We start from the raw sequence: 21,313 nt of genomic DNA on the forward strand, positions 1-21,313 counted from the left end.
TTTGTAAAAATAATGACTTATCTAATAAAAATTACAAAATATCTTAAAATTATCATAAGTACATAATAAATTGGAAAAATATAACTTACATATCATAAATTAAAATATTAAAATAATATTATAATACTAAACCATGTAATGACTCATCTAATAAAAATTAGATAATATCTTAAAATTATCATGGGAAAATATAACTTACATAAAATAAATTAAAATATTAAAATAATATTATAATACTGAAACAATGTCATATGAGTATTATAGTAATTATATAATTAATTAATTATAATCTGTATAAATCATATGCATCAATCATCACTTTTCTTTATTTATTAATAACTAAATATTATCTCGTCCATGTATGTGGCCATGTTCAAGATGATTAATATCTTTTTTATGGGTTTATCAACAAACAAAAGAGCAATTTACCACAAATTATATGGTGGGAATGGCCATAAAAAACTAGATTACATAAAAAACTAGATTATATAAGTAGAAATGGATATAATGGCCATAAAAAACTAGATTATATAAGTAGAAATGGATATATTATCAATATTGAAAAAAGTTATTCACAAAATAATATTTAATTTAATTCTTACTTTAAAATAAATTTAAAATTAATATGGTAAAAAATTATTCACACAATAATATTTAATTCTTATTTTAAAATAAATTTAAAATCATATTGTTTAGTAGATGTTTTTTAACTAAAACATAATAAATAAATATAAATTTAAAATCAATATTGTTGATTAAATATTTTTTAATTAAAATATAATAATTAAATAAATATATACATAAAGGAAATGAAGATATTATTTTTTTGAAATGAAAGATATTATTTTCTGAAATGTTATAGTAAAATTATATTTATATTTAATTTAGTTTTTTTTTTAAATATGTTTAAAATATTACAGAAAATAAATTTACTTTTAAAATACATATACATCTAATAATTATTAATATAAATATAATTGATTATTATATTTCACACAATAAATAAATAAATAAATATATATATATATATATAATTGATCATATATATATTAGAACTCTATACATATCAAAAATAAATAATAAATAAATAAATAAATAAATATATATATATATATATATATATATATAATTGACCCAGAAGTCATCCTATACATGTGGAAAATAAAATAATATAAAATATATTTTTTTTCGTGTGAAAGTTACTTTCTCATTAAGTTACTTTCTCATTAGAATTTTAAAATGAGTGATCATCTATTTATGTGTAAATAATTTGTATCCAGTAATATAGTATATTATTAAATGTTATAGTAATAACAGTGTATATTAAACTTGGCAATTATATAATTTGGCAATTCACAAGAATGAATTAAATATATAACAATATATATAATATTTAGTACACTCTTAATACGCCACTGAAAAGAAAAGTAATAGTAGAGTCGTACATATTGATTTCCTTATTTATGAACCATTTTTTTCAGATTTGAAGCTTCGAAATGTGTCCCATTGAATTTTCTGTGTAGTAAAAATAATTCGATTGGGTCGCAGCATTGAATTTTCTGCGTAGTAAAAATATCGCAGCATGAAGTCGTAGTGGTATCGATCGAACAACATGATGCAAAACTAACATATCTTGCACACTGGGTGTAAAATGTTTGCATTAACAATGAATAAATAAAAAATGATATTTTAAAAAATAGTCTATAAAATCATCATTACATTGTTTTTTTCTTTTTACAATATAATCATAAATTTATTAGGAAGAATGTAAAAGAGAGAAATGTCCTTATAAATTTCTTATGAAGAATGTAAAAGAGAGAAATGTTGTGGAAGAAAATACTTCTCATTACTAATAGTTATTAAAAAAAAAAATACATAACGTGTGCAGAGATGCATCGTTTCCCTGTTTTGTTTTCCTTTTACAATACAATCTGTTATCCTTAAGAATTTCTTATGAAGAATTAAATGAAAAAGAGAGAAATGTGGTGGAAGAAGATACTTCTCATTACTGATAGTTTTTAAAAAAACCTAAAAAACATGACGTGTACAGAGATGCATGATTACAGGGAAGTAAAAGTAACGTTGCTCCGTTTTCTGCTTTTGCTTGACTTCCCCTTTATCCTAGGGCATGAAATTCGGGTACATTAATGGAGTGGTTTTTTGCACTCCTCTCCAAGTCCACTGCTTTGAAGTTCTGTCATTATGTTTAATTGCCAGGTGTGGCCAAAAATCCTAATAATTCTTGATCTGACCTTGTTACACTCATAGAGTTTGAAATGACAATCTAGTTCAAATCACGGATTGTAATTTCAAACCCACACGCTTGACCTATAACTTTAACCATGACTTCGCGTTCAACATGCTTAGTCTGGCTCACATAAAGACAAGGGTAGATTCAAAGAAGAAGAAAAACAAAGGCGGTGGGAATTACAAACAAACATAAACTGACGGGATGCAACAAAAAAATCATCTGGCATTCTTATTCAAACACACGCTCTTCTGTTGCTGCTTTTCAATGATGCGCGTATTACGTGGAGCAAACATATTATTGGTATGATTCTCACATACATGAAAACCATGAGAGTTAAAGTAAACTGGTAACAACCTCAACAGGTTTTCTCCGGTAATGTAAAACCATTAAGTGGTCCATGGAAGTATAATTGTTAGAAGCAATATTTCTGGCGGATATTTGGTCATCTTTGAAGCTGGAAGACCACATGACATCTCGTACGTGTTGCAGTGTCAGAGAAGGCAACAACTGTTGTCCTTTGCAGCTAATTTCAATCTGCATCAATCATGGAAAAGAATAGGCCATCAGCAATTGGATTCCTTTCATACAGCACAACACAAAGATATAATTAAAGGATCCCAATATTAATACAGAATTAATCTCAAAATTCCCCATGTCCAATCCAAACTCTACGCAACCTTTATTCTTAAACAAACTGTCAAAGAAATGGCTTTGCCATCACGCGAACTGTGGGCAGGTTGATTGGGTGGCAAGGGCCCCCACATCCAACTGTAGGAAGGGCCCCCACCTTTTCTGAGAGAATTCAAACACCAGGATGTGATTAGAGGGCAGTTGTTACTGGTCAGCGCATTGGCTAGGTCTGATGTCAGCGGTATTTTCGCCAGTTTTAAATACCCATTAGAATGAAAACAGGCGGCATCCACGCCAAATGCGTTGGGAGGTCGTATCTTTCAGACCCTGTATTTACAATTCTTCACGTCTTCTGGATGACTATTCTGCGGCCTCCTCTGAATCCGTGGAAAGAAGGGGATATGCTTGCATGCATGCATGCGTTTAACGCGGGTGAGGGGCCGGTTGGTTTAATACGCGATCATTATTATTGTTTTCCATATATTCTAGTACATTAATGGCGCCATGCCTTATGCGTATCTGTCAAGCCGTCGAAATCTTTTTTCATTTTGCACGTCTCGAAATTCATTGCAGCGCTCCATGAGAACGAAACACTGGGTTGACCGTTAAAACGGTTGCTTGTTCATAACGAAATCGACGCAAATCATTCAAGCTTCCGGAAACTTCTGCTGGTATCGTTGTGAAAAGGAACTATAAAATTTATGGGAATGCTTCCAGCGAAAGTCTTAGCTGGAATATTGTGGCCAGAAGACATGGTAGAATATTCTGGCCAGAAGACATGTTATTCGACCATGTGAACACAACCCATCGTTGTGAAAATGAATTTTAAAATTTATGGGAATGCTCCATCGAAAGTGGCGAATAATGTGCATAGGTAACACATTATGTTCGACCATGTGAACACAATCTTTTAACGTGTTTTCGCCATAATCGTTCATCAAACTTGCCACGCCACTCAAGCATGAATCCTGCTTTTCTACGATACGATATGATACGCGCACCAGCTAGGTGTGTCAGGTTGCGAAAACGAAGGAAATACGATACAATCAACCTATTTTCTAGCAGTCAAATCCAACCCTCAAAGAAGCATTCTTTCCTCCATACAACTCGCGTGGGTGACCTAACCTTGTCATTTGATGGGAAAGAATCAAATTGCTGAAATGGTGGAGCAATCTTAGTGGTGACTGGTGAGATTTCTTTCGTATTGTATCGTACTACATACAGACACCTCATCGTAGTTGGTTTCTGGAAAAAAACACTACCTACATTCCCGCAACCAGTAAGTAGCTTATTTGGAATCATTAGGGAAATGGACCAAATCATTTTGATTGGACATCCCATTAAACCCATTAAAACACCCAAAAAATCATTTAACAGAAGCAAAAGTTAGATACCATGAAAATATTGGAGAATTGAATCACATAGAAATTAGCAAGGACGAAAATGAAAAATCGATTGATTTGCTCGTTACCAAATAAAAATTGTGGCATATCTATTTCATGATGTTATAAAAGTAGAACAAGTTCCAATGATTTCATGTAGATCACATCAAAATCATGAAGTTGTGGACGTTTGACCGCAGGCAGAACGGAACTCACCACCATACACGGTCAAAGTTTATATGACGTATACTCATATGGTCAGTTTTCAAAAGACATGGAACGTACATTGTATCTCCAGCCGATATCATCGCCCGTTTCCTATGGAAGAATGGATATCACTCCAGGGAAAAAAAATGGATATATATATGATTACCATGCACCAGTTGGGCAAATCTGGTTCTTTGTAGACATAACAATCATCTCTGGCCACACTTCATACATAAAGCGAAAGGGCACCCCCTTTAACTGTGAATATTCAAACACGCTCTATGGCCAATGAACGAGAACAAAGTATGTTGAAGAAAGAAAAAGTTAGATGGCAATTCAATGGATTAGGGTACTGAACCGAATCTAGCAAATAAATACACTATCAAATAAATTTTCAAGGGGTGTGAACAATAGTGTGAAAATGGAAAAAGTATAACAATATCTGGTGTCATTATTTATGTTGTAAATAAGGATAGTTCAGTCAATTACACCGTAACTAAAACTAGCGTGGACATGGTGCAACAATATGAGTGCTAGCACTGAAATAAAACTATGGACATTAAACTATCAAATGGATTTCAATATGGCTGAACATTGGCTAGGAGCTTGTACGGTAACAGCAAAGGGGCCAAAACACCTTGCAAGAATTGATTACCTATAGCGGTATTATATATATATATATATATATATATATTTCAAAACGAATTCATATAACAATTTATGTATAAATGAGCTGGATATTAATTTTGATTCTATTGTATGTCGAGCTTTTCTCTGACTTGCAAGTTATTTATCAGAATTAGAGGTTATCTATTACTAAACACTACCTATGCACTTAAAAAGAAGTCGGATTTCAAGTGGATGCTTACGCGCCTCAGTCCCTTGCTAAACTCCTCACATTTAACTTTGCTCCTTGATATGATATACTCGAAAATTCATGTCCTTAGTTTCGAATTCGTCAGTGTATCCGGTACGTTTCTTTGTTCGTCAGTGTATCCGGTACGTTTCTTTGTTGAAAGGATTTACATTGTTTGGCTTATATTTTCATGAGTTTATGAAACAGTATGCATCTCCTAGCTTGTGAAACATTGAAGTGTTTTTTTTTGTTTTTGGCCCTGCACATGATCCAACCATTCTTGTACATAATATTGATTTCAAAATGGTAGGAAAAAGGATAATAATAATTCATTTCCCTCTTTATATTAGTAAGTGGCAGTTCTGGAACGCTCTAGGTGTAAATGCCACACCAAACTGCTTGCCTTGAAATAATAATGCAATCATATTAATATCGGATTGCAAGATTAACTGCGAAAAGGTATTTCATAAAAAATGAATGGCTTTTGTTTTAATTGTGGTCTTTATTTCAAAGGTTGTACGAGGATTCATTATTGAACATACAGATTTTCGTTTAGTGGTGTTTGTCAACGGAAGAAATATCTCCAAAGATACGAAAGTGTAATGGTGTAGCAAACCCTCTACGTTTTGGGCTTACTATTTATAATAAAGACTATTCATTTCATATAGGTGACAACAGACTTCATTGAATGATTTGGTTTTTGTTACTCCATGTGATTATTTATGGAGATAACCATCTCCAACAATGGCAAAATCTACATGTGTGTCCTACAACCAACTCAACCATGTAAATAAATGGTTTGTGGTTAGCAGTACAAATATAAATCTCCATCAAAATACAAATTCACCATCACACATGATGTCAAGTCTCATAATACTTACTGATAATGCATTACTTTACATTTCTTCACCTTAACTAAATTCACTACGGAGTACTTACCTTACACTTCTTCACCTCAACTCAAATCATTGTAAGCGACTGAACTGATGCTAGTTAAAGCTTAGCCATGACCAAGTACAATCCTACAAAGGTTCTATTTATTCCCGTTAATTAGTTAGGGTAATATGCATTTTGCCTTGCATAGATCCAAACGCCAAACTAAGCTTGGGAAAACCGTGTACTAGATCTCTCCATGTGAAGCAAGATGATTCTCTAAAAGGATCCTCTACATGGGAAGGAAGATGAAGATGATTCTCTGAAAGGGTTCATATTCATGGCCACAGTCTTCGTATTATGACCACTGAAACTAAGCAAGACACTACAACCCTTCTAACTTTTTGCTTCCGACTACTAATCCCATTCCCTTGTTGAACCTTCACACTTAATCTTTAATTAACTTCACCCAACAATAATGTTAAAAACTAACACAGCCTAATTAAAACAACAATCTTCGAAAGCTTTTTTTTATCAAATGAAAGTATTGACCATTTTGGATTTTGACCGTGGCTATATACGATGAGGCCCATGCATGCAACTTAAGGAAAACCCAAAATTCTTCTTCGATCATCATGTGCTATTTGGTACAGCTTATATATATCTTCACAGTGCTATGACATAGAGTTTGCAATAACATTGAATATGGTGGTTGTTATCCATCATGTGACGTGATCAAACTAGGGTCAAGTCTAAGGTGACTTTGATGGAATAAAGACCGTTGCTTATAGCTTCTTACCGGGAGGGAAAATCAAAGCATTTCCTATTTTGTATACCTTAGTAAAATAATATAGGCTATAGAGTTTAAATATTAGACAAGTAACAAAATACAACATAGTTTCTTACCGGGAGGGAAAATCAAAGCATTACCTATTTCGTATACATTATTATTAAAATAATATACGCTATAGAGTTTAAATATTAGACATACAATATAGGATAAATATTGTTCAATTTCTAAATTAATAATTAAAACTTTTCATTTTTTTTTGTTTGACCCATGGGGAATTGAACCTTGATTTCATGATTTATGTAATACATCACAACATGGCAATTGCCAATTAAGTTGTCCCCAGTAGGCAATAATTAAAAAACCTTTCATTAAATTAAGGGTTTTTTTCCTCCTATCCTAAGGCATTGTAAATATGAGCCTTCTTAAACTAGAAAACTTTATTAAAATCATATATTCTTCATATATATCTTTTGTATGCACTTTCGAAAAACATACAATAAAAGCATAATAAATCCTATTAAAGTCCCAAACTAAAAAATAAAAATTTCTAAGAAAACTACTGCTACAATAGTAATTACAAAAATTCAAATGTTGCAAAATTACAACACAAAAATTCAAAAAATTAAATGTACTTATCCAAGAAAACTAGGGTCATTAAGAAATTATTTAAAAAATGATCACTAAAATTATTAACTATTTCCCATGACTTTCTACCTAAGAATACTTTTCCCATGTTAAAATTGGAATCTAGAGATTGGCAAGCATATGCCCCTGTATCACACCTTAAATGTTTGGTGATATTTTTGTAAAAAAATCAACTTTCTAGGATTTTATATAGTTCTTATATTTTGGTGATACAAAATTTGGAAGAATCTTTGTTTAGAAAAATGGAAATTGAAAAATCTTTTTCTAGAAAAAAACATGGAAAATTAACCCATGTGCAAAATTTAGCACCTATGATTTTCTATAATCCTAGGAACTACAAGTGATTTGTCCTAGCCCCCAAAAGTGATAACTTTCACACTCAATCTTATGCCCTTATCGGTGTGGACGAATTTCATTACATCTTCATTTAAATCAACCCTGCAACAATAATATAGTTAAATATATCCACATGCAATGAGAAAAATCAATCATGCAAAGACACCTTAAATCAATCTAACATATTGATATGAATTTATAGATCCATCTTCTAAATTTCACCTTTGACCTATTAGGGCCTACGATTCTAATTTTATAGTTAAATATATCCACATGCAATGAGAAAAATCAATCATGCAAAAACACCTTAAATCAATCTAACATATTGATCTGAATTTGTAGATCCATCTTCTAAATTTCACCCTTGCCTATTAGCACCTACGATTCTAATTTCAACATCCCCGCACTTAATTTCAAAATCCTAACAATTTGAACTAAAACCTAAGTAATGGCACTCTAAGAACCTCTTAAGTTGTGGAAAGCTTCACTCAAAAAAGATCAACTAAAATGAACCACTTCACTCATGATAAAAGCCACTTTCATAGATAATTGTGCGTATTAACTTCTAGATGGATTATATTTCCATATGTAACTTACGGATTCTTTCCAATGGATTCACTACAGGTATTTTGATATTATGCCATATGGCAAAGAAAATATCATACCGATAAACCAAGTGAGGTAAAGATGTACTCTAAAAAACCTTGGTAACTACAAATTCAAACAAGTGAAGGACTGATGAACTATCCTCTCTCTAAGGAAACACAAATAAACCTCATCTTTCATCTAAATGTAACCTTATGTGGAAAATAAATATTTTAAATTAAATTAACAATTTTTTAACATATATTTTTTATTAAAATTAAACATGCAAAAATAAATAAATAAGTCTAAGGAAATGTGTTTGATATTGGTTTTTCTTTCCCATAATGGATCACTCTCCCTATCCTATCTTGAATCTTCTCCTTTTCCCATTCAAAAGTTCACTTTTTCTTCATAACAAAAATATTACTCACAACCCATACTATAACAAAGCATGGATGAAAGAAACACAAGAAAACACACCCTCCTTGGTCTTAATTGTAACCTCATATCATCTCACACAAGGTATACACATTTTTGAATACACCCTCCTTGGTCTTAATTGTAACCTCATGTCATCTCACACAAGGTATACACATTTTTGAATAGAGCATTTTAAATTGAACTAGCATTCTTGTTAAACTTAGATTTGTGAAAATAGATGAATGGTTATATGCGTAGATGTTTGATATCCTGCAAGTAAAAAAGGTTTTTCTTTCCCTAATAAATAACTATCCCCATCCTATCTACAATCATCTCTTCTTCCCCTTCAAAGTTTTGTACTTTTCTTTTTCTTTATAAAAAAAAAATATTACTTACAATCCATGCTATTACAAAGCATAGACTCTATTGGATCCTAGATTATGAGGTATCACAATAAAAATGCATTGTTGTACCGACCTTGAGAGACTCGTGGTCAAAATAAATGATTCGTTAAATATAAGGGACTAATGTATGACCTTAACATACACATGGTTTCAGTGAGTGATTTATTTAAATGTAATTTTTTTTTTTAATAAATTTATTCAAAATGTAGAATAATTTTTTATCGTTTATTTTTTATACTCTATAAAAAGTGACAATTTAAAATGAAGATTAAATGTAATTTATTAAGAAATGGTAGTAAATAACAAATACAAATTAAATGTAATATAAGCTTTGACATACATATTTCTGGAGAAAGAAATCTTTGTAACATATTTAATGTACATTATATTCAATCATTGACTTTGGGACTCTTTACTCAAGATATTATTGAGTATATTTGATGATATGCAAGCTAATGTGTTTAGTCTCAATGTTTGCTTCCGTAGTGGCATATAAGCCGTTGCGTTGCATGAATAATAACAATTATTTTACTTTAATCACCAAAGATAGCTTTCATTTTAATGGATTATAAATTATAAATTTTATTCCTTACTTTAGGCCTTTTTCTTATGGCCTAAATTAACCATCATTGAATACATGTCACAATATATATGCATAACGCACTTTCCAAGACTCTTGATAATAATTAGTGATGTAATAAGTCCTGAATATATTAAGATTATAACTCTCAATAAAATAACAATATCAAATAATCACATATCATTATGTGAGAGAAATACTATAATTTTCATTTATATTACCTCTCAGTCTTTACTGATATAGTCCTAGTTCTAGGCTAACCTTTTATTTATTTATACAAGTGACAACTGATTCATCATATAATTTGGAGTGTTATAACAGTTCCCTCCCTCTTAGAAATGGAAGATAGTTTTCTTCTATATTTTCATTCTTACTCATTACTCAAGCGTCACTAATTTTAAGTTAACTTACTATTTACTCATACTAGTCATGGCTAATATTGGCTAGAGTGTTATAAGAACTCTCTTGTTCTTGGAAATGCTTTGAGGATGAAAGATGGATAAATTTTATTTGTATATATGAATCCTAACTCATTCTTTATATATGTCTAATTTTGTGTCAACCTACAATTAATTACTTATTAATTACTTATTAATGCAATTGCTAATATTAGGTTGGGTTAAAATAATTTTCTCTTTCAGAATAGATGATTAATTTCAGCTACATACTAATTTTCACTTACAAATACCCCTATATACTTAGTTCTACATGGTATTACTATTTACTTATACAAGTGACAACTAATATTGGCTAAGTGTGTAATACTAATTCCCTCCCTCATTCGAATGAGGTTCTATCTATATATATCGATTATTATTAATTACTCATATATGTCTAGTTATAGGCTGATCCACTATCTACTTATCCAAGTGACCATTAATATTGGCTAATGTGTCATAATAATTCCCTCCCTCTTGGAAATTCTCAAGGACAAAAAATTCCCCAAAGGGAGGGAATTGTTTTGACACTCTAATCAAATATGAGTGCTATGTTGTATAAGTAAATAGTTGGTCATCCTAGAAATAAGCATACATGAGAAATGAGTGAGAATAAGTATGTTAATATGACACTCTAGTCAAATATGAGTGCTAAGTTGTATAAGTAGATAGTTGGTCATCCTAGAAATAGGCCTACATGAGAAATGAGTGAGAATAAGTATGTTAATATGAAACTCATCTATATAATTATCATAAATTTGCATTAAATTTTCATCATTCTTGATCATTTATCCATGCATAAGAAATACTTATTAGTCTCAATATTTGATAGTTTTAACTTTTTCTTTATATAGTTATTTCGCCTTAGCTTACATGTATGCTCATAACCTCTCCAACAATCTGTGCTTTTTTGTCATCAACAAGATTTTGTGACTTAGTTGTACCTAACAGATTCCATCAATATTTTTTATTATAAAATCCACTTCCTTAAACATGTACTTGTTGATATGTGCTTTTTTTGACTCGTCTCTAAATTATTTTGTAATAAGGATGTTGATATCATTCAATTCTTACAAAATTTGTTTTCTTTCTCTGTTATCAAACATGTCTTAATTTTATGTTTTAGCGAAATATTCAATCTATGTTTTGTGCTTGTTCTTTATTCATGGTTTATTTCTGGCCTTCTACTCTAAGGTTTTTCAAACTAGATATCAAGATTTACCTTTTCAAGCTAGGCATCCACTTGTTTGAAAATATTTTTATGACTTTTCTTTGTCTTCTCTTCATTTTCCTCTTGAAGGTAGGAAATAATTTATCCATAAATTTCTTTCATGGTTCTTGAATCTTATCTTTTATCATGTATGCATTTCTAACTTCTTCAAACTCTCATACATATGTCTTCTTCATTGCTCCTACCATCTTGCAATTTATGAAATTCAAGTTCAATCGTGCATTTGTCTGAGAATATTTTATGACTTTTCTTTGTCTTCTCTTCATTTTCCTCTTGAAGGTAAGGAAATAATTTATCCATAAATTTCTTTCATTATTCTTGAATCTTCGCTTTTATCATGATATGCATTTATAACTTCTTCAAACTCTCATATACATGTCTTCTTCATTGCTCCTACCATCTTGCAATTTATGATATTCAAGTTCAATCGTGCATCAATTTGATGATATTCTCTCTTTTAATATATTAATCTCTTTAATTAGTGTTTTATTGTGTTTTCATAATTTGGATATATCTTCATGCTTTCTAGAGACTCTCTTTCCTAAGCTCTTTTTTTCATTTTGCAACTTGAATACTATAGCACCATTATTCATGAGTTCCTCTTTATTGAAAATAAATTCATTGGCCTATTTTCCTTCATTTTCATTTCCTTTATCCATATTTTCCATAATTTCTTCATAATTCCTTAAAAGTGATGAAACATTTAGAGGTTATAGGGAGATTATCCTACAATTTTTTAACTTCACCTAAGTATAATAAGAATTGAATATATTTTAACACAACCTTTCTTTCACATACACAATCATAGAGTGTAACCTACTCTAGCTAGATTAGGTATGCATCTCTGAAAAATTGGAAATATCGTCATATTTTTATAAAAACAAAAACCCTAAAATCTACCTCAATAGGAGTTTCACATTGAAAGCTATGAAGATTCAACAATTATTGTTTTCTTCTTTGTTTTATAGTTTGTTTGTGACTTTTAGGACTAGCCTTTGGCTCCAAGGGCATCTAAGTATCCAAAATTACCCAAGGATCATACATGACCTAAGCCACACCAACCGGTAATGTGGTCAGATTTTTAAAACCCATAGGGTTTCAAATCGATTAAAACCCATAGGGTTTCAAATCGATTACCTTTACACAAGGACTGTCTTAATAGAACAACATGTGCTTAATTGTTCTACATCTTGTGGGTTTGGTCAGATTTTTAAAACCCACAGTGTTTCAAATCGATTACCTTTACACAAGGAGCGTCTTAATAGAACACCATGTCCTCAATTGTTCTACATCTTGTGGGTTGTTGATTCTACAATCATTTTTATCATACTTTACAAAATAGGATTTTTTTCCCAATCTCTAACATCCATACTATATATATATAGACTTTCAAACAAATACATAAAAGTCCAAATTATGTAATGAATATTCTCATTGATGTCCTCTTCCAACCACCTTTTGAATCCCTTAGTTTGGACACCCAATCAAATTTTATGTTGAAGTTAAAGTGCCATTTAGACCCTTCTCTAGGAACAAGTCTATAATCATCTATAAATAATATCTTTGTAATTTTTACACTAATTGCATTGATATTTGAGCTTGAATCAATGTAATAGTATGAAATTTATCCTTTCCAAGTGGATGAATCACATCCAAGTTGGATCAATCAATAATAACTAATACACCACACAAAGTGTAACCTTGTAGATAGTTTATCTCCTCCATTTTTATGTCAAACACTACACAATTATATATTGTCATAGTAATAACTAATACACAATTTATAAAACCCTTCAAATTTTAACCACCACTCAAAGAGTAACCCTGTAGATAGCTTATCTCGTCCATTTTTACGTCAAACACTACACAATTATATAGTCATAGAATCCTATCATTTTGTATATGAATTAAGTTGCAAACTTTGCATTTTCAATAGGACATAAAAAAATTAGAAACTTTTATTTTTGACACTTGTTCAATAACTAACATGAAACCTAGCTTGTAAATACTAGATCATGTATAAATAACCATAGTGAATTGATAACACTAAATCCCTTATAAGATAAATCCATTAAGATATTGAGGAGAGTAGCTTCAAAAACACCCGCGGATCATAGAAATATGAGAATATTTCTATGACTACATTAACATATACTAACTCCCCATCTTCTAGTGTAGATTTAGTCATGATAAGTAACTATTTTAGTGTTTAAATATACAAACCACCCCGAATGTTATATAACTATTGTGAGTTGTATAGAATTAGTTTAGGCTTAAGTTTTAGTTTCAATTCATGAAGTTCAAGCATCCATTTCTTTTATCATGTACATAACAGAAGGATTCTACAAATTTTAATAATTCGTGAGCAAGTCCAATGAGGTAACAACATATTCAAACCCAAGTAATAATTCTTGGAAATTCATATGTATATTTTTAAAAAATTGGGAAGAAGATATCCTATAATAAACTAATAGCATGTAAGTTAACCCCCACCTCGGTTTAAAGCAATGGCATATTTTTTGAATTACTTGTACTAGGTGATTAGGTCGACCAAGTCACATTCTTGGAATTCATATGTCTATTTTTTAAAAATAGTAAAACGTAATAGGTTGGGAAGAAGATATCCTATAATAAACTAATAGCATGTAAGTTAACCCCCACCTCAGTTTAAAGCAATGGCATACTTTTTGAATTACTTATACTAGGTGAGTAGGTCAACCAAGTCACATTCTTGGAATTCATATGTATATTTTTAAAAATAGTAAAACGTAATAGGTTGGGAAGAACATATCCCATAATAAACTAATAATAACATGTAAGTTAACCCACCTCCATCTTCTTAGTTTAAAGCAATGGAATACTTTTTGAATTACTTGTACTAGGTTAGTAGGTCAACAAAGTCACAATCTAGGAAAAATACTTATTATTTGTTTGAAGATAATAAACTAATAATAGCATGTAAGTTAACCCAACTCCCTCTTCTTAGTTTAAAGCAATGGCATACTTTTTGAATTACTTGTACTAGGTTAGTAGGTCAACGAAGTCACAATCTAGGAAGAATAATTATTTTATAAGTGAACCAAGTCACAATCTAGGAAGAATATTTATTTTATAAGTGAACCAAGTCGCAATCTAGGAAAAGTAATTATTATTTGTTTGAAAATACAAGTGTATTGATGAGTTGAGACTAAGAAGGAACAATTTTCGCCTCACACATTTTACATTAAAGGGAACATCACTTACACTCAAAAGTCTTTTATAATGGGTATCTTAACCTAGATGATCAACTTAAGGTTCACTTAATCACCATGTGATGTCTTGAGTTTTAAGTTATAGCATCAATCTCTAGAGAAACATCAACTTGATCCATTATAATGTTAATCCTCCATTATTAATGGAATTTGTTTTAGACATTTTAAGTGAGGGAGTGTACTTTGCTCTTACATTAACTTAAATTGGAAGTGCGAGGGAGGATACTTTGCTCTTACATTAACTTCAATTGAAAATGATTTCCCTTGTCTAAAACAAAGGATAAGTGGGGATGTGAGTTGAATGGATTTTCTTTTTGTTATAATTCATAGTCCAAGGACTACACGAAAATTAGATTTTAATTTATGTTGATATTTTACCTATTTCAGATCTACAAATTCTACCAATGTGCTATATGCACATATTGGGCAAATCATCAGAACATCTAATGAATGTTGCAAGTTCAAGTTCTCTCTCTATGTGCTTTAGATGTTTTAGGCCCTAATACTCAAAACTAGGTCAAAAATTTCTAGGATTCCATATTGCTACTATAATTATATAAAAATGTGTGTTCTAATCTAACAAATAGTGCACATGGGTTACCGATACAAAGGAAAACAAAAACTCACATAAACATATGCGACATAAGAATAGAAGAAGATACACAAAGTAGTAGCAAAGAACCAAAAAAGTAGTACTTTAAATTATATTCCCTTGAGAAGCCAATCAAAACCAGTAAATATATATATATATATAGTCAAGATAGTTACAACAGTTTAGCTACCATAACCGACTCACCCTAACCAACTTTGTTAGGCCCCTATACTACTAGTGTAACCCCTTATTATTATTAGTACAACCCACTTATTATATTGATGTACCCATGTAGTGCCCATATTGTTACTATTGTGCCACATAGAAGCCCACTATTGTTATTATTGTGCCCTTACATTATTATTGTTATGTCGGCTCTGATTATGTTATGACCCCTTAGACTCCTATATATAGAAAGGAGGTCTTTTCATTTGTATCATCCAAGAATTGTTCATTTATGTAATGTAAAGGAGGTTGCCCCCTCAAAGAGCCTAAATTCTAAGGTATTGATCTATCTTTTCTATCTTTTCTTGAGTTGGTTTCATAACATTTGGTATCAGAGCTTTGGATTCTAGGGTTTTGCTGCTCCAAACAGGTCATCGTGGCATTTTCGCTATAACTTTTTTTCTGCGACGTTTCAGAAGTTGCAAAAAAAACCCATTTGAGAAGAAATCGCGTTGAACCTCGGGTCCGAATTTTAGAGCTTTTCATGCTATATTTGCGGAGATATTATCTGAGGAAGTTGGTCTTTTTGCAGACTCCTGAATTACATTCGAAACAGGTGACCTGGGAAAAATCGTCATAACTTTCTCTCTGAGGATCAGATTGAAATTTCGTAAGAAGGTACAAAAAGAGGACGGACAGCAGTTTCGTATATGCATTTTTCAGATCTAAAGGTTGAAACAGTTACTCGTGGCACGTCGTACAAGTTCACTTTACCGAACTAGTCTATAATCAAGTCACTGTGGGAGATTTCGCATAACTCTTCCTTGGAGAATCCAATTTGGGTCAGACTTGTGGAATTGGAAAGAGCACACAGAGGGATACTACAAGTTTCAATTTCAGAACTTAAAGATCCAAAAGTACAAAGTTACAGTCGTTTCAAGATCGAGCTTCTTAAATCAAGAAAAACCAAGATGAGGAAGTTTGATGGCAAGGATCCGGTAAATTGGATACTTCAGATGGAGCAATATTTCGACCTACATGGTGTACCACTGTTACAAAAGGTATGTATTGCATCTTCATATTTAGAACCAAATCAATTTTTATGGTATGAAGGGCTTTGTTCTCGTAAAAAACTTGTTACATGGTCAATTTTCACGGAGGAAATAATAGCACATTATGAGGATACAAAGAGCAACACCTTTAGAGCAACACCACAACAATTGGAAAGAGTAAAAGGGCTTTGTGACATAGTGGAAAGAAAAATTATGGAAACCAAGAAGCATACCCCTCACAACTATAAAGGTGGAAGTGTTGTTTCTCCTAGCCTTCCACAACCTACAAGGGTTACACCACAACAATTGGAAGAAAAGAGAGAAAAAGGGCTTTGTTACAATTGTGATAGCAAATGCACTAAAGGTCATAAGTGTGCTGAGAGGAAATTATTTTACATAGAATACGAAGAGGAGGAAGAAAAGGATCAAAAAACATCAAAAGAAGAAGATATACGCCAAGACCCCACCCCAAAGAAAGAAGAAATGAATCAGACCATATCTTCTAAGGCATTGGCAAGAATTACCAATCTTCAAACTCTCAAGATAGAAGGACATATCAAGAAGAAAAAGGTGCAAGAAGTGAAAGATCACATTGAGAAAGAAGAAATGAACCCAACCATATCTTGTAATGCATTGGTCGAAACTACCACTCCTCAAACTATCAAGATAAAAGGACATATCAAGAAGAAAAAGGTGAAAGAAGTGAAAGATAACATCGAGAAAGAAGAAATGAATCCAACCATATCTTGTAATTCATTGGTCGAAATTACCACTCCTCAAACTATTAAGATAGAAGGACATATCAAGAAGAAAAATGTTCAAGAAGTGAAAGATCACATCGAGCATCAACAAATGAATCAGACCATATCTTGTAAAGGATTGGAAGAAATTACCACTCCTCAAAATCTAGAGATAGAAGGATATATCAAGAAGAAAAAGGTTCAAGCAGAGAAAGATCACATCGAGCATCAACAACAAGTTCTCCAACTTTTAAAGGATAACGCCACTTCAGTGCAAAATCAAACGAAACAATAGTAGATCAACATCATAGTGCAAAATGTTTTGATGTAGGTGATTGGGTATTTTTACTGCTACATCTCAAGCAAGCTATTTATGAGAAGGAAATGTTGGCAATACTACATGCACTTAAAAAATTGCGACCTTACCGAATGGGAAGACTCTTCAAGGATGAGGATGTGGAAGCATTGTTTTGTGTTATTTCTATTATCCAACCAGATTGGATAAACAAATCAAGGGATGAATGGAAGAAGGACGAAGAAGTATGGCCATTTATTCAAAGGTTGCAAAAGATCCCAATTCAAACAATATTGCCAGGAATTGAAGAAGAAGGAAAAATCATATTGGAACTTGGAGCAGTCATAGAAACAAGAACCCGACAGCTACAAAATCGATCAATTTCAGAGTATCTCATCAAGTAGAAGAACTTACCCGCTGAAGATTCCACATGGGAGGACAAGAATTTTATACAGAAGCATCAAGAACTACTCGAGCGTTGAGGACAACGCTTTTTGAAGGAGAGGGGCATGTTAGGCCCCTATACTACTAGTGTAACCCCTTATTGTTATTAGTACAACCCACTTATTATATTGATGTACCCATGTAGTGCCCATATTGTTACTATTGTGCCACATAGAAGCTCACTATTGTTATTATTGTGCCCTTACATTATTATTTTTATGTCGGCTCTGATTATGTTATGACCCCTTAGACTCCTATATATAAAAAGGAGGTCTTTTCATTTGTATCATCCAAGAATTGTTCATTTATGTAATGTAAAGGAGGTTTCCCCCTCGAAGAGGCTGAATTCTAAGGCGTTGATCTATCTTTTCTATATTTTCTTGAGCTGGTTTCATAACAAACTTAGACTATCGACTCGACTGGACTCACTTGCTGGATGAATACTATAGTTGCTTGTTGGTTGACATCATGAAGGAAGTCTAACTATTTTTTGACTACATTGTGATTTTGTAAGCTTTAAAGTATGCTTCAGAATAAAGTTAACAACATAATTAACACGGAGTGCAAATCTTACGACACATCCATCTACTGTAGGGCATCAGTAAATTTTGTTTCAAGATGTTGCAGCAGACCAAAGAACGCAGATTATGTTGTATATGCACCAAGAAATGTCAAATACTTAAATAAATCTAAGGCAACGTGGACATGATATTGATTGTAGCGCATGATTTTTCGGATGTATTTTATTTTAATATATTGGTTAAGTCTATAATTAATGAATATAATAAATATGTAACAAGTCTGTTTTTTATGAACATTTTTTGAGTTGATTTTTCGACTAAGTCTTTCAGTGAGTGATTAAAGTCATTAGTCAGGTGAGGTTGAAATGTGAGTCTTGTTTATGGAAAGTAATCTTGCCCGACTTTGTAATTTAAATCAACGCTTTGTTGATGAGATCAACCTCTGCTAACACTAGTGGTAAAAAAACCTAGCGCTAGCACAAATCAGTCTGTCTAGTCATGTTAAAATTATCCTTCATTAATTTAATTACAAACTCTCAGAAATAAGTACTAACCAACAAGTAATCATCCCAGTAAATGTAAAAGTACATCAACATTAATCAACAGTTGTAAAAAGAAATCCAGTAGAAGACATACACCATAACATCCATTACAACCAACACACATTATTTTGCAACAGAATTAACAGAGAATTCAAGTAACAGAAAATATTTGATAGAAGTGATTGCAGTAGAAAAATAATTCTTTGGTAGAAATACTTGCCACAGGTGAGGAACAAAAGCATGCAGTCAAGAACGAGACTGGACAAGCATAACATACACATTAAGCATTGAAATGATAAGATGATAACTAGTGACCTAATTGTATTCCCCTAATATAAAATTGCAAATTTTTTCTTGGGTTCTGACAAAAGTAAAAAGTAAGGTGGTCGATATGGAAAATGTTCAATTATTTTTCAGTTGTATGAAAGACTCCTAGGAATGACAATCACGCTTTGGATTCATCTGTGGAGAGAGAAAAGGATGCCCCAAGATTGGAGAGGAGTTGCCCGACTATTCGTAGTTGGAGTAGTAGTCTATTTGGTTGAGAAGATTGCAGAGAATGTGAACAATTGATATATGTAGCCACCAGACAAGTAGAATTCGTAGTAAGCATTGTATACATGCATCTCCCTATCTAGCTAGCGGTTATTGTGGCTAAGTTACCTTTGCAGACCAGTGCGCATGGTTGATATACAATAAGGATACTTCTACAAAAAGTAGTGGTCTAAGATATGTTGCATTCTTGCTTGGGATGAGCAAGGCATTGAGGGTGGGGGAGCTCTTCTAGGGGTTTCTTAGACACTCAGTAACTATGTAAAGTAAGGTAAATAAGAGTTGGTTGAGAGTGCGTACAACTTCTCTAACCATATCATCCATGTATAAATATACACAAAATCTAATAGAAACTTGGTTGGAATTTTGTCCCTAAGTCTATTGTTCTTTGGTTATTCTCATATCTGTGTTCTTGTTATTCCCAAGATATAGCTTGTTATTGCATGTTGTAAGTTAGACTTACAACAGTGTGTAATTTAATGACTCATGTCTATGTTGGTGTCATAACAAAGTTGTTATAATTACACCAAGAACTGCATAATGATAAATACACTTTACTATGTCAACAAAACTAAGAAGCAATAGTGAATTTCATTGGTTCTCTGTGTAGAATCAAGTTCAAACATTGGCGAGGACATATATAAGTGATAGTTTTCCAGTTTGGAGGAAAATTATCTAACTTAAATAGCTAGCAATGACTACCTTCTAGAAATATGATATAAAGTTTAGGGAATTCAACTATGATTAAGTTGCAAAGAGCTATTTCTTTTAATCATTATTGTGAAACTTATTAAGCAATTTTAAGACAAAATCAGTCCTAATGGTTTCTACTATTTTTTTCCCTATGTGATTTACAGTCCCCAGAGACTTTTAGATCATTATTGTGAAACTTATTAAGCAATTCTAAGACAAAGATAGTCCTCATGGTTTCTAGTATTTTCTTCTCCAATGTGTTTCATAGTCCTGGAGTTCGGTGAGTCCCTACGTCCATTAAATATTGTTCAAGATGGATCCACTCAAAGATATCACTTCCCATAGGTATCACTTCCCATCGGCTCAAACACGAAGCCTAACCCTGAGAGTGTCGAGAGAATTTGAACCCGTGACCTCCCAATATCAGAGGTACTTAACTACGAGCACTCAACCAATTGAGCTAACCCTCGGAGCTCTAATGGTTTATATTATTGATTAAAAGTAGAGAAAAAACAAATGGGCTTAGAAATATAGAACGTTCTAATCCAAAGATTGGAAAATGATTAAAAGAACACGGTTCTACTCTAGATTTGGCTTTTAGACTTAATTTAGTTGGTGAAATTATAATGAAGAAGGTAGCTATTATTTTTCTTGCAAATGGGACAAAGATAAGTGGATGCTTCTGAAGGTTTTTATTAAATTGAGATGCTTTTGTTTTGTACTCATCTTTTCAACATATTGAGCCATTATGGTGGACTAGTTCAAGGTTCATAAACATGTAAATCATATTTGGGTGTAAGCTTTGATTTTATTCTTGGTCTTAAAGGTTGTAGTCC

The 21,313-nt window shown here is 31.9% G+C and overlaps 1 protein-coding gene across 1 annotated transcript in view; it reads right to left on the reverse strand.

Moving 5' to 3' along the window:
- Positions 1-1,824: 1,824 nt before the first annotated feature.
- The window catches only part of LOC149220907 (uncharacterized), a 29,741-nt gene continuing 10,252 nt past the window's right edge, over positions 1,825-21,313 (reverse strand). Inside the window, exon 4 of the mRNA XM_089384947.1 lies at positions 1,825-2,785. Coding sequence (XP_089241073.1) covers positions 2,585-2,785 — 201 coding nt within the window. The 3' untranslated portion in view covers positions 1,825-2,584. The remainder of the gene's footprint in view (positions 2,786-21,313) is intronic.

The sequence above is a fragment of the Pinus tabuliformis genome, chromosome Q (assembly GCF_031772625.1).
Source record: "Pinus tabuliformis cultivar Carrire ecotype Pingquan chromosome Q, CPIR1, whole genome shotgun sequence".
NCBI lineage: Eukaryota > Viridiplantae > Streptophyta > Pinopsida > Pinales > Pinaceae > Pinus > Pinus tabuliformis.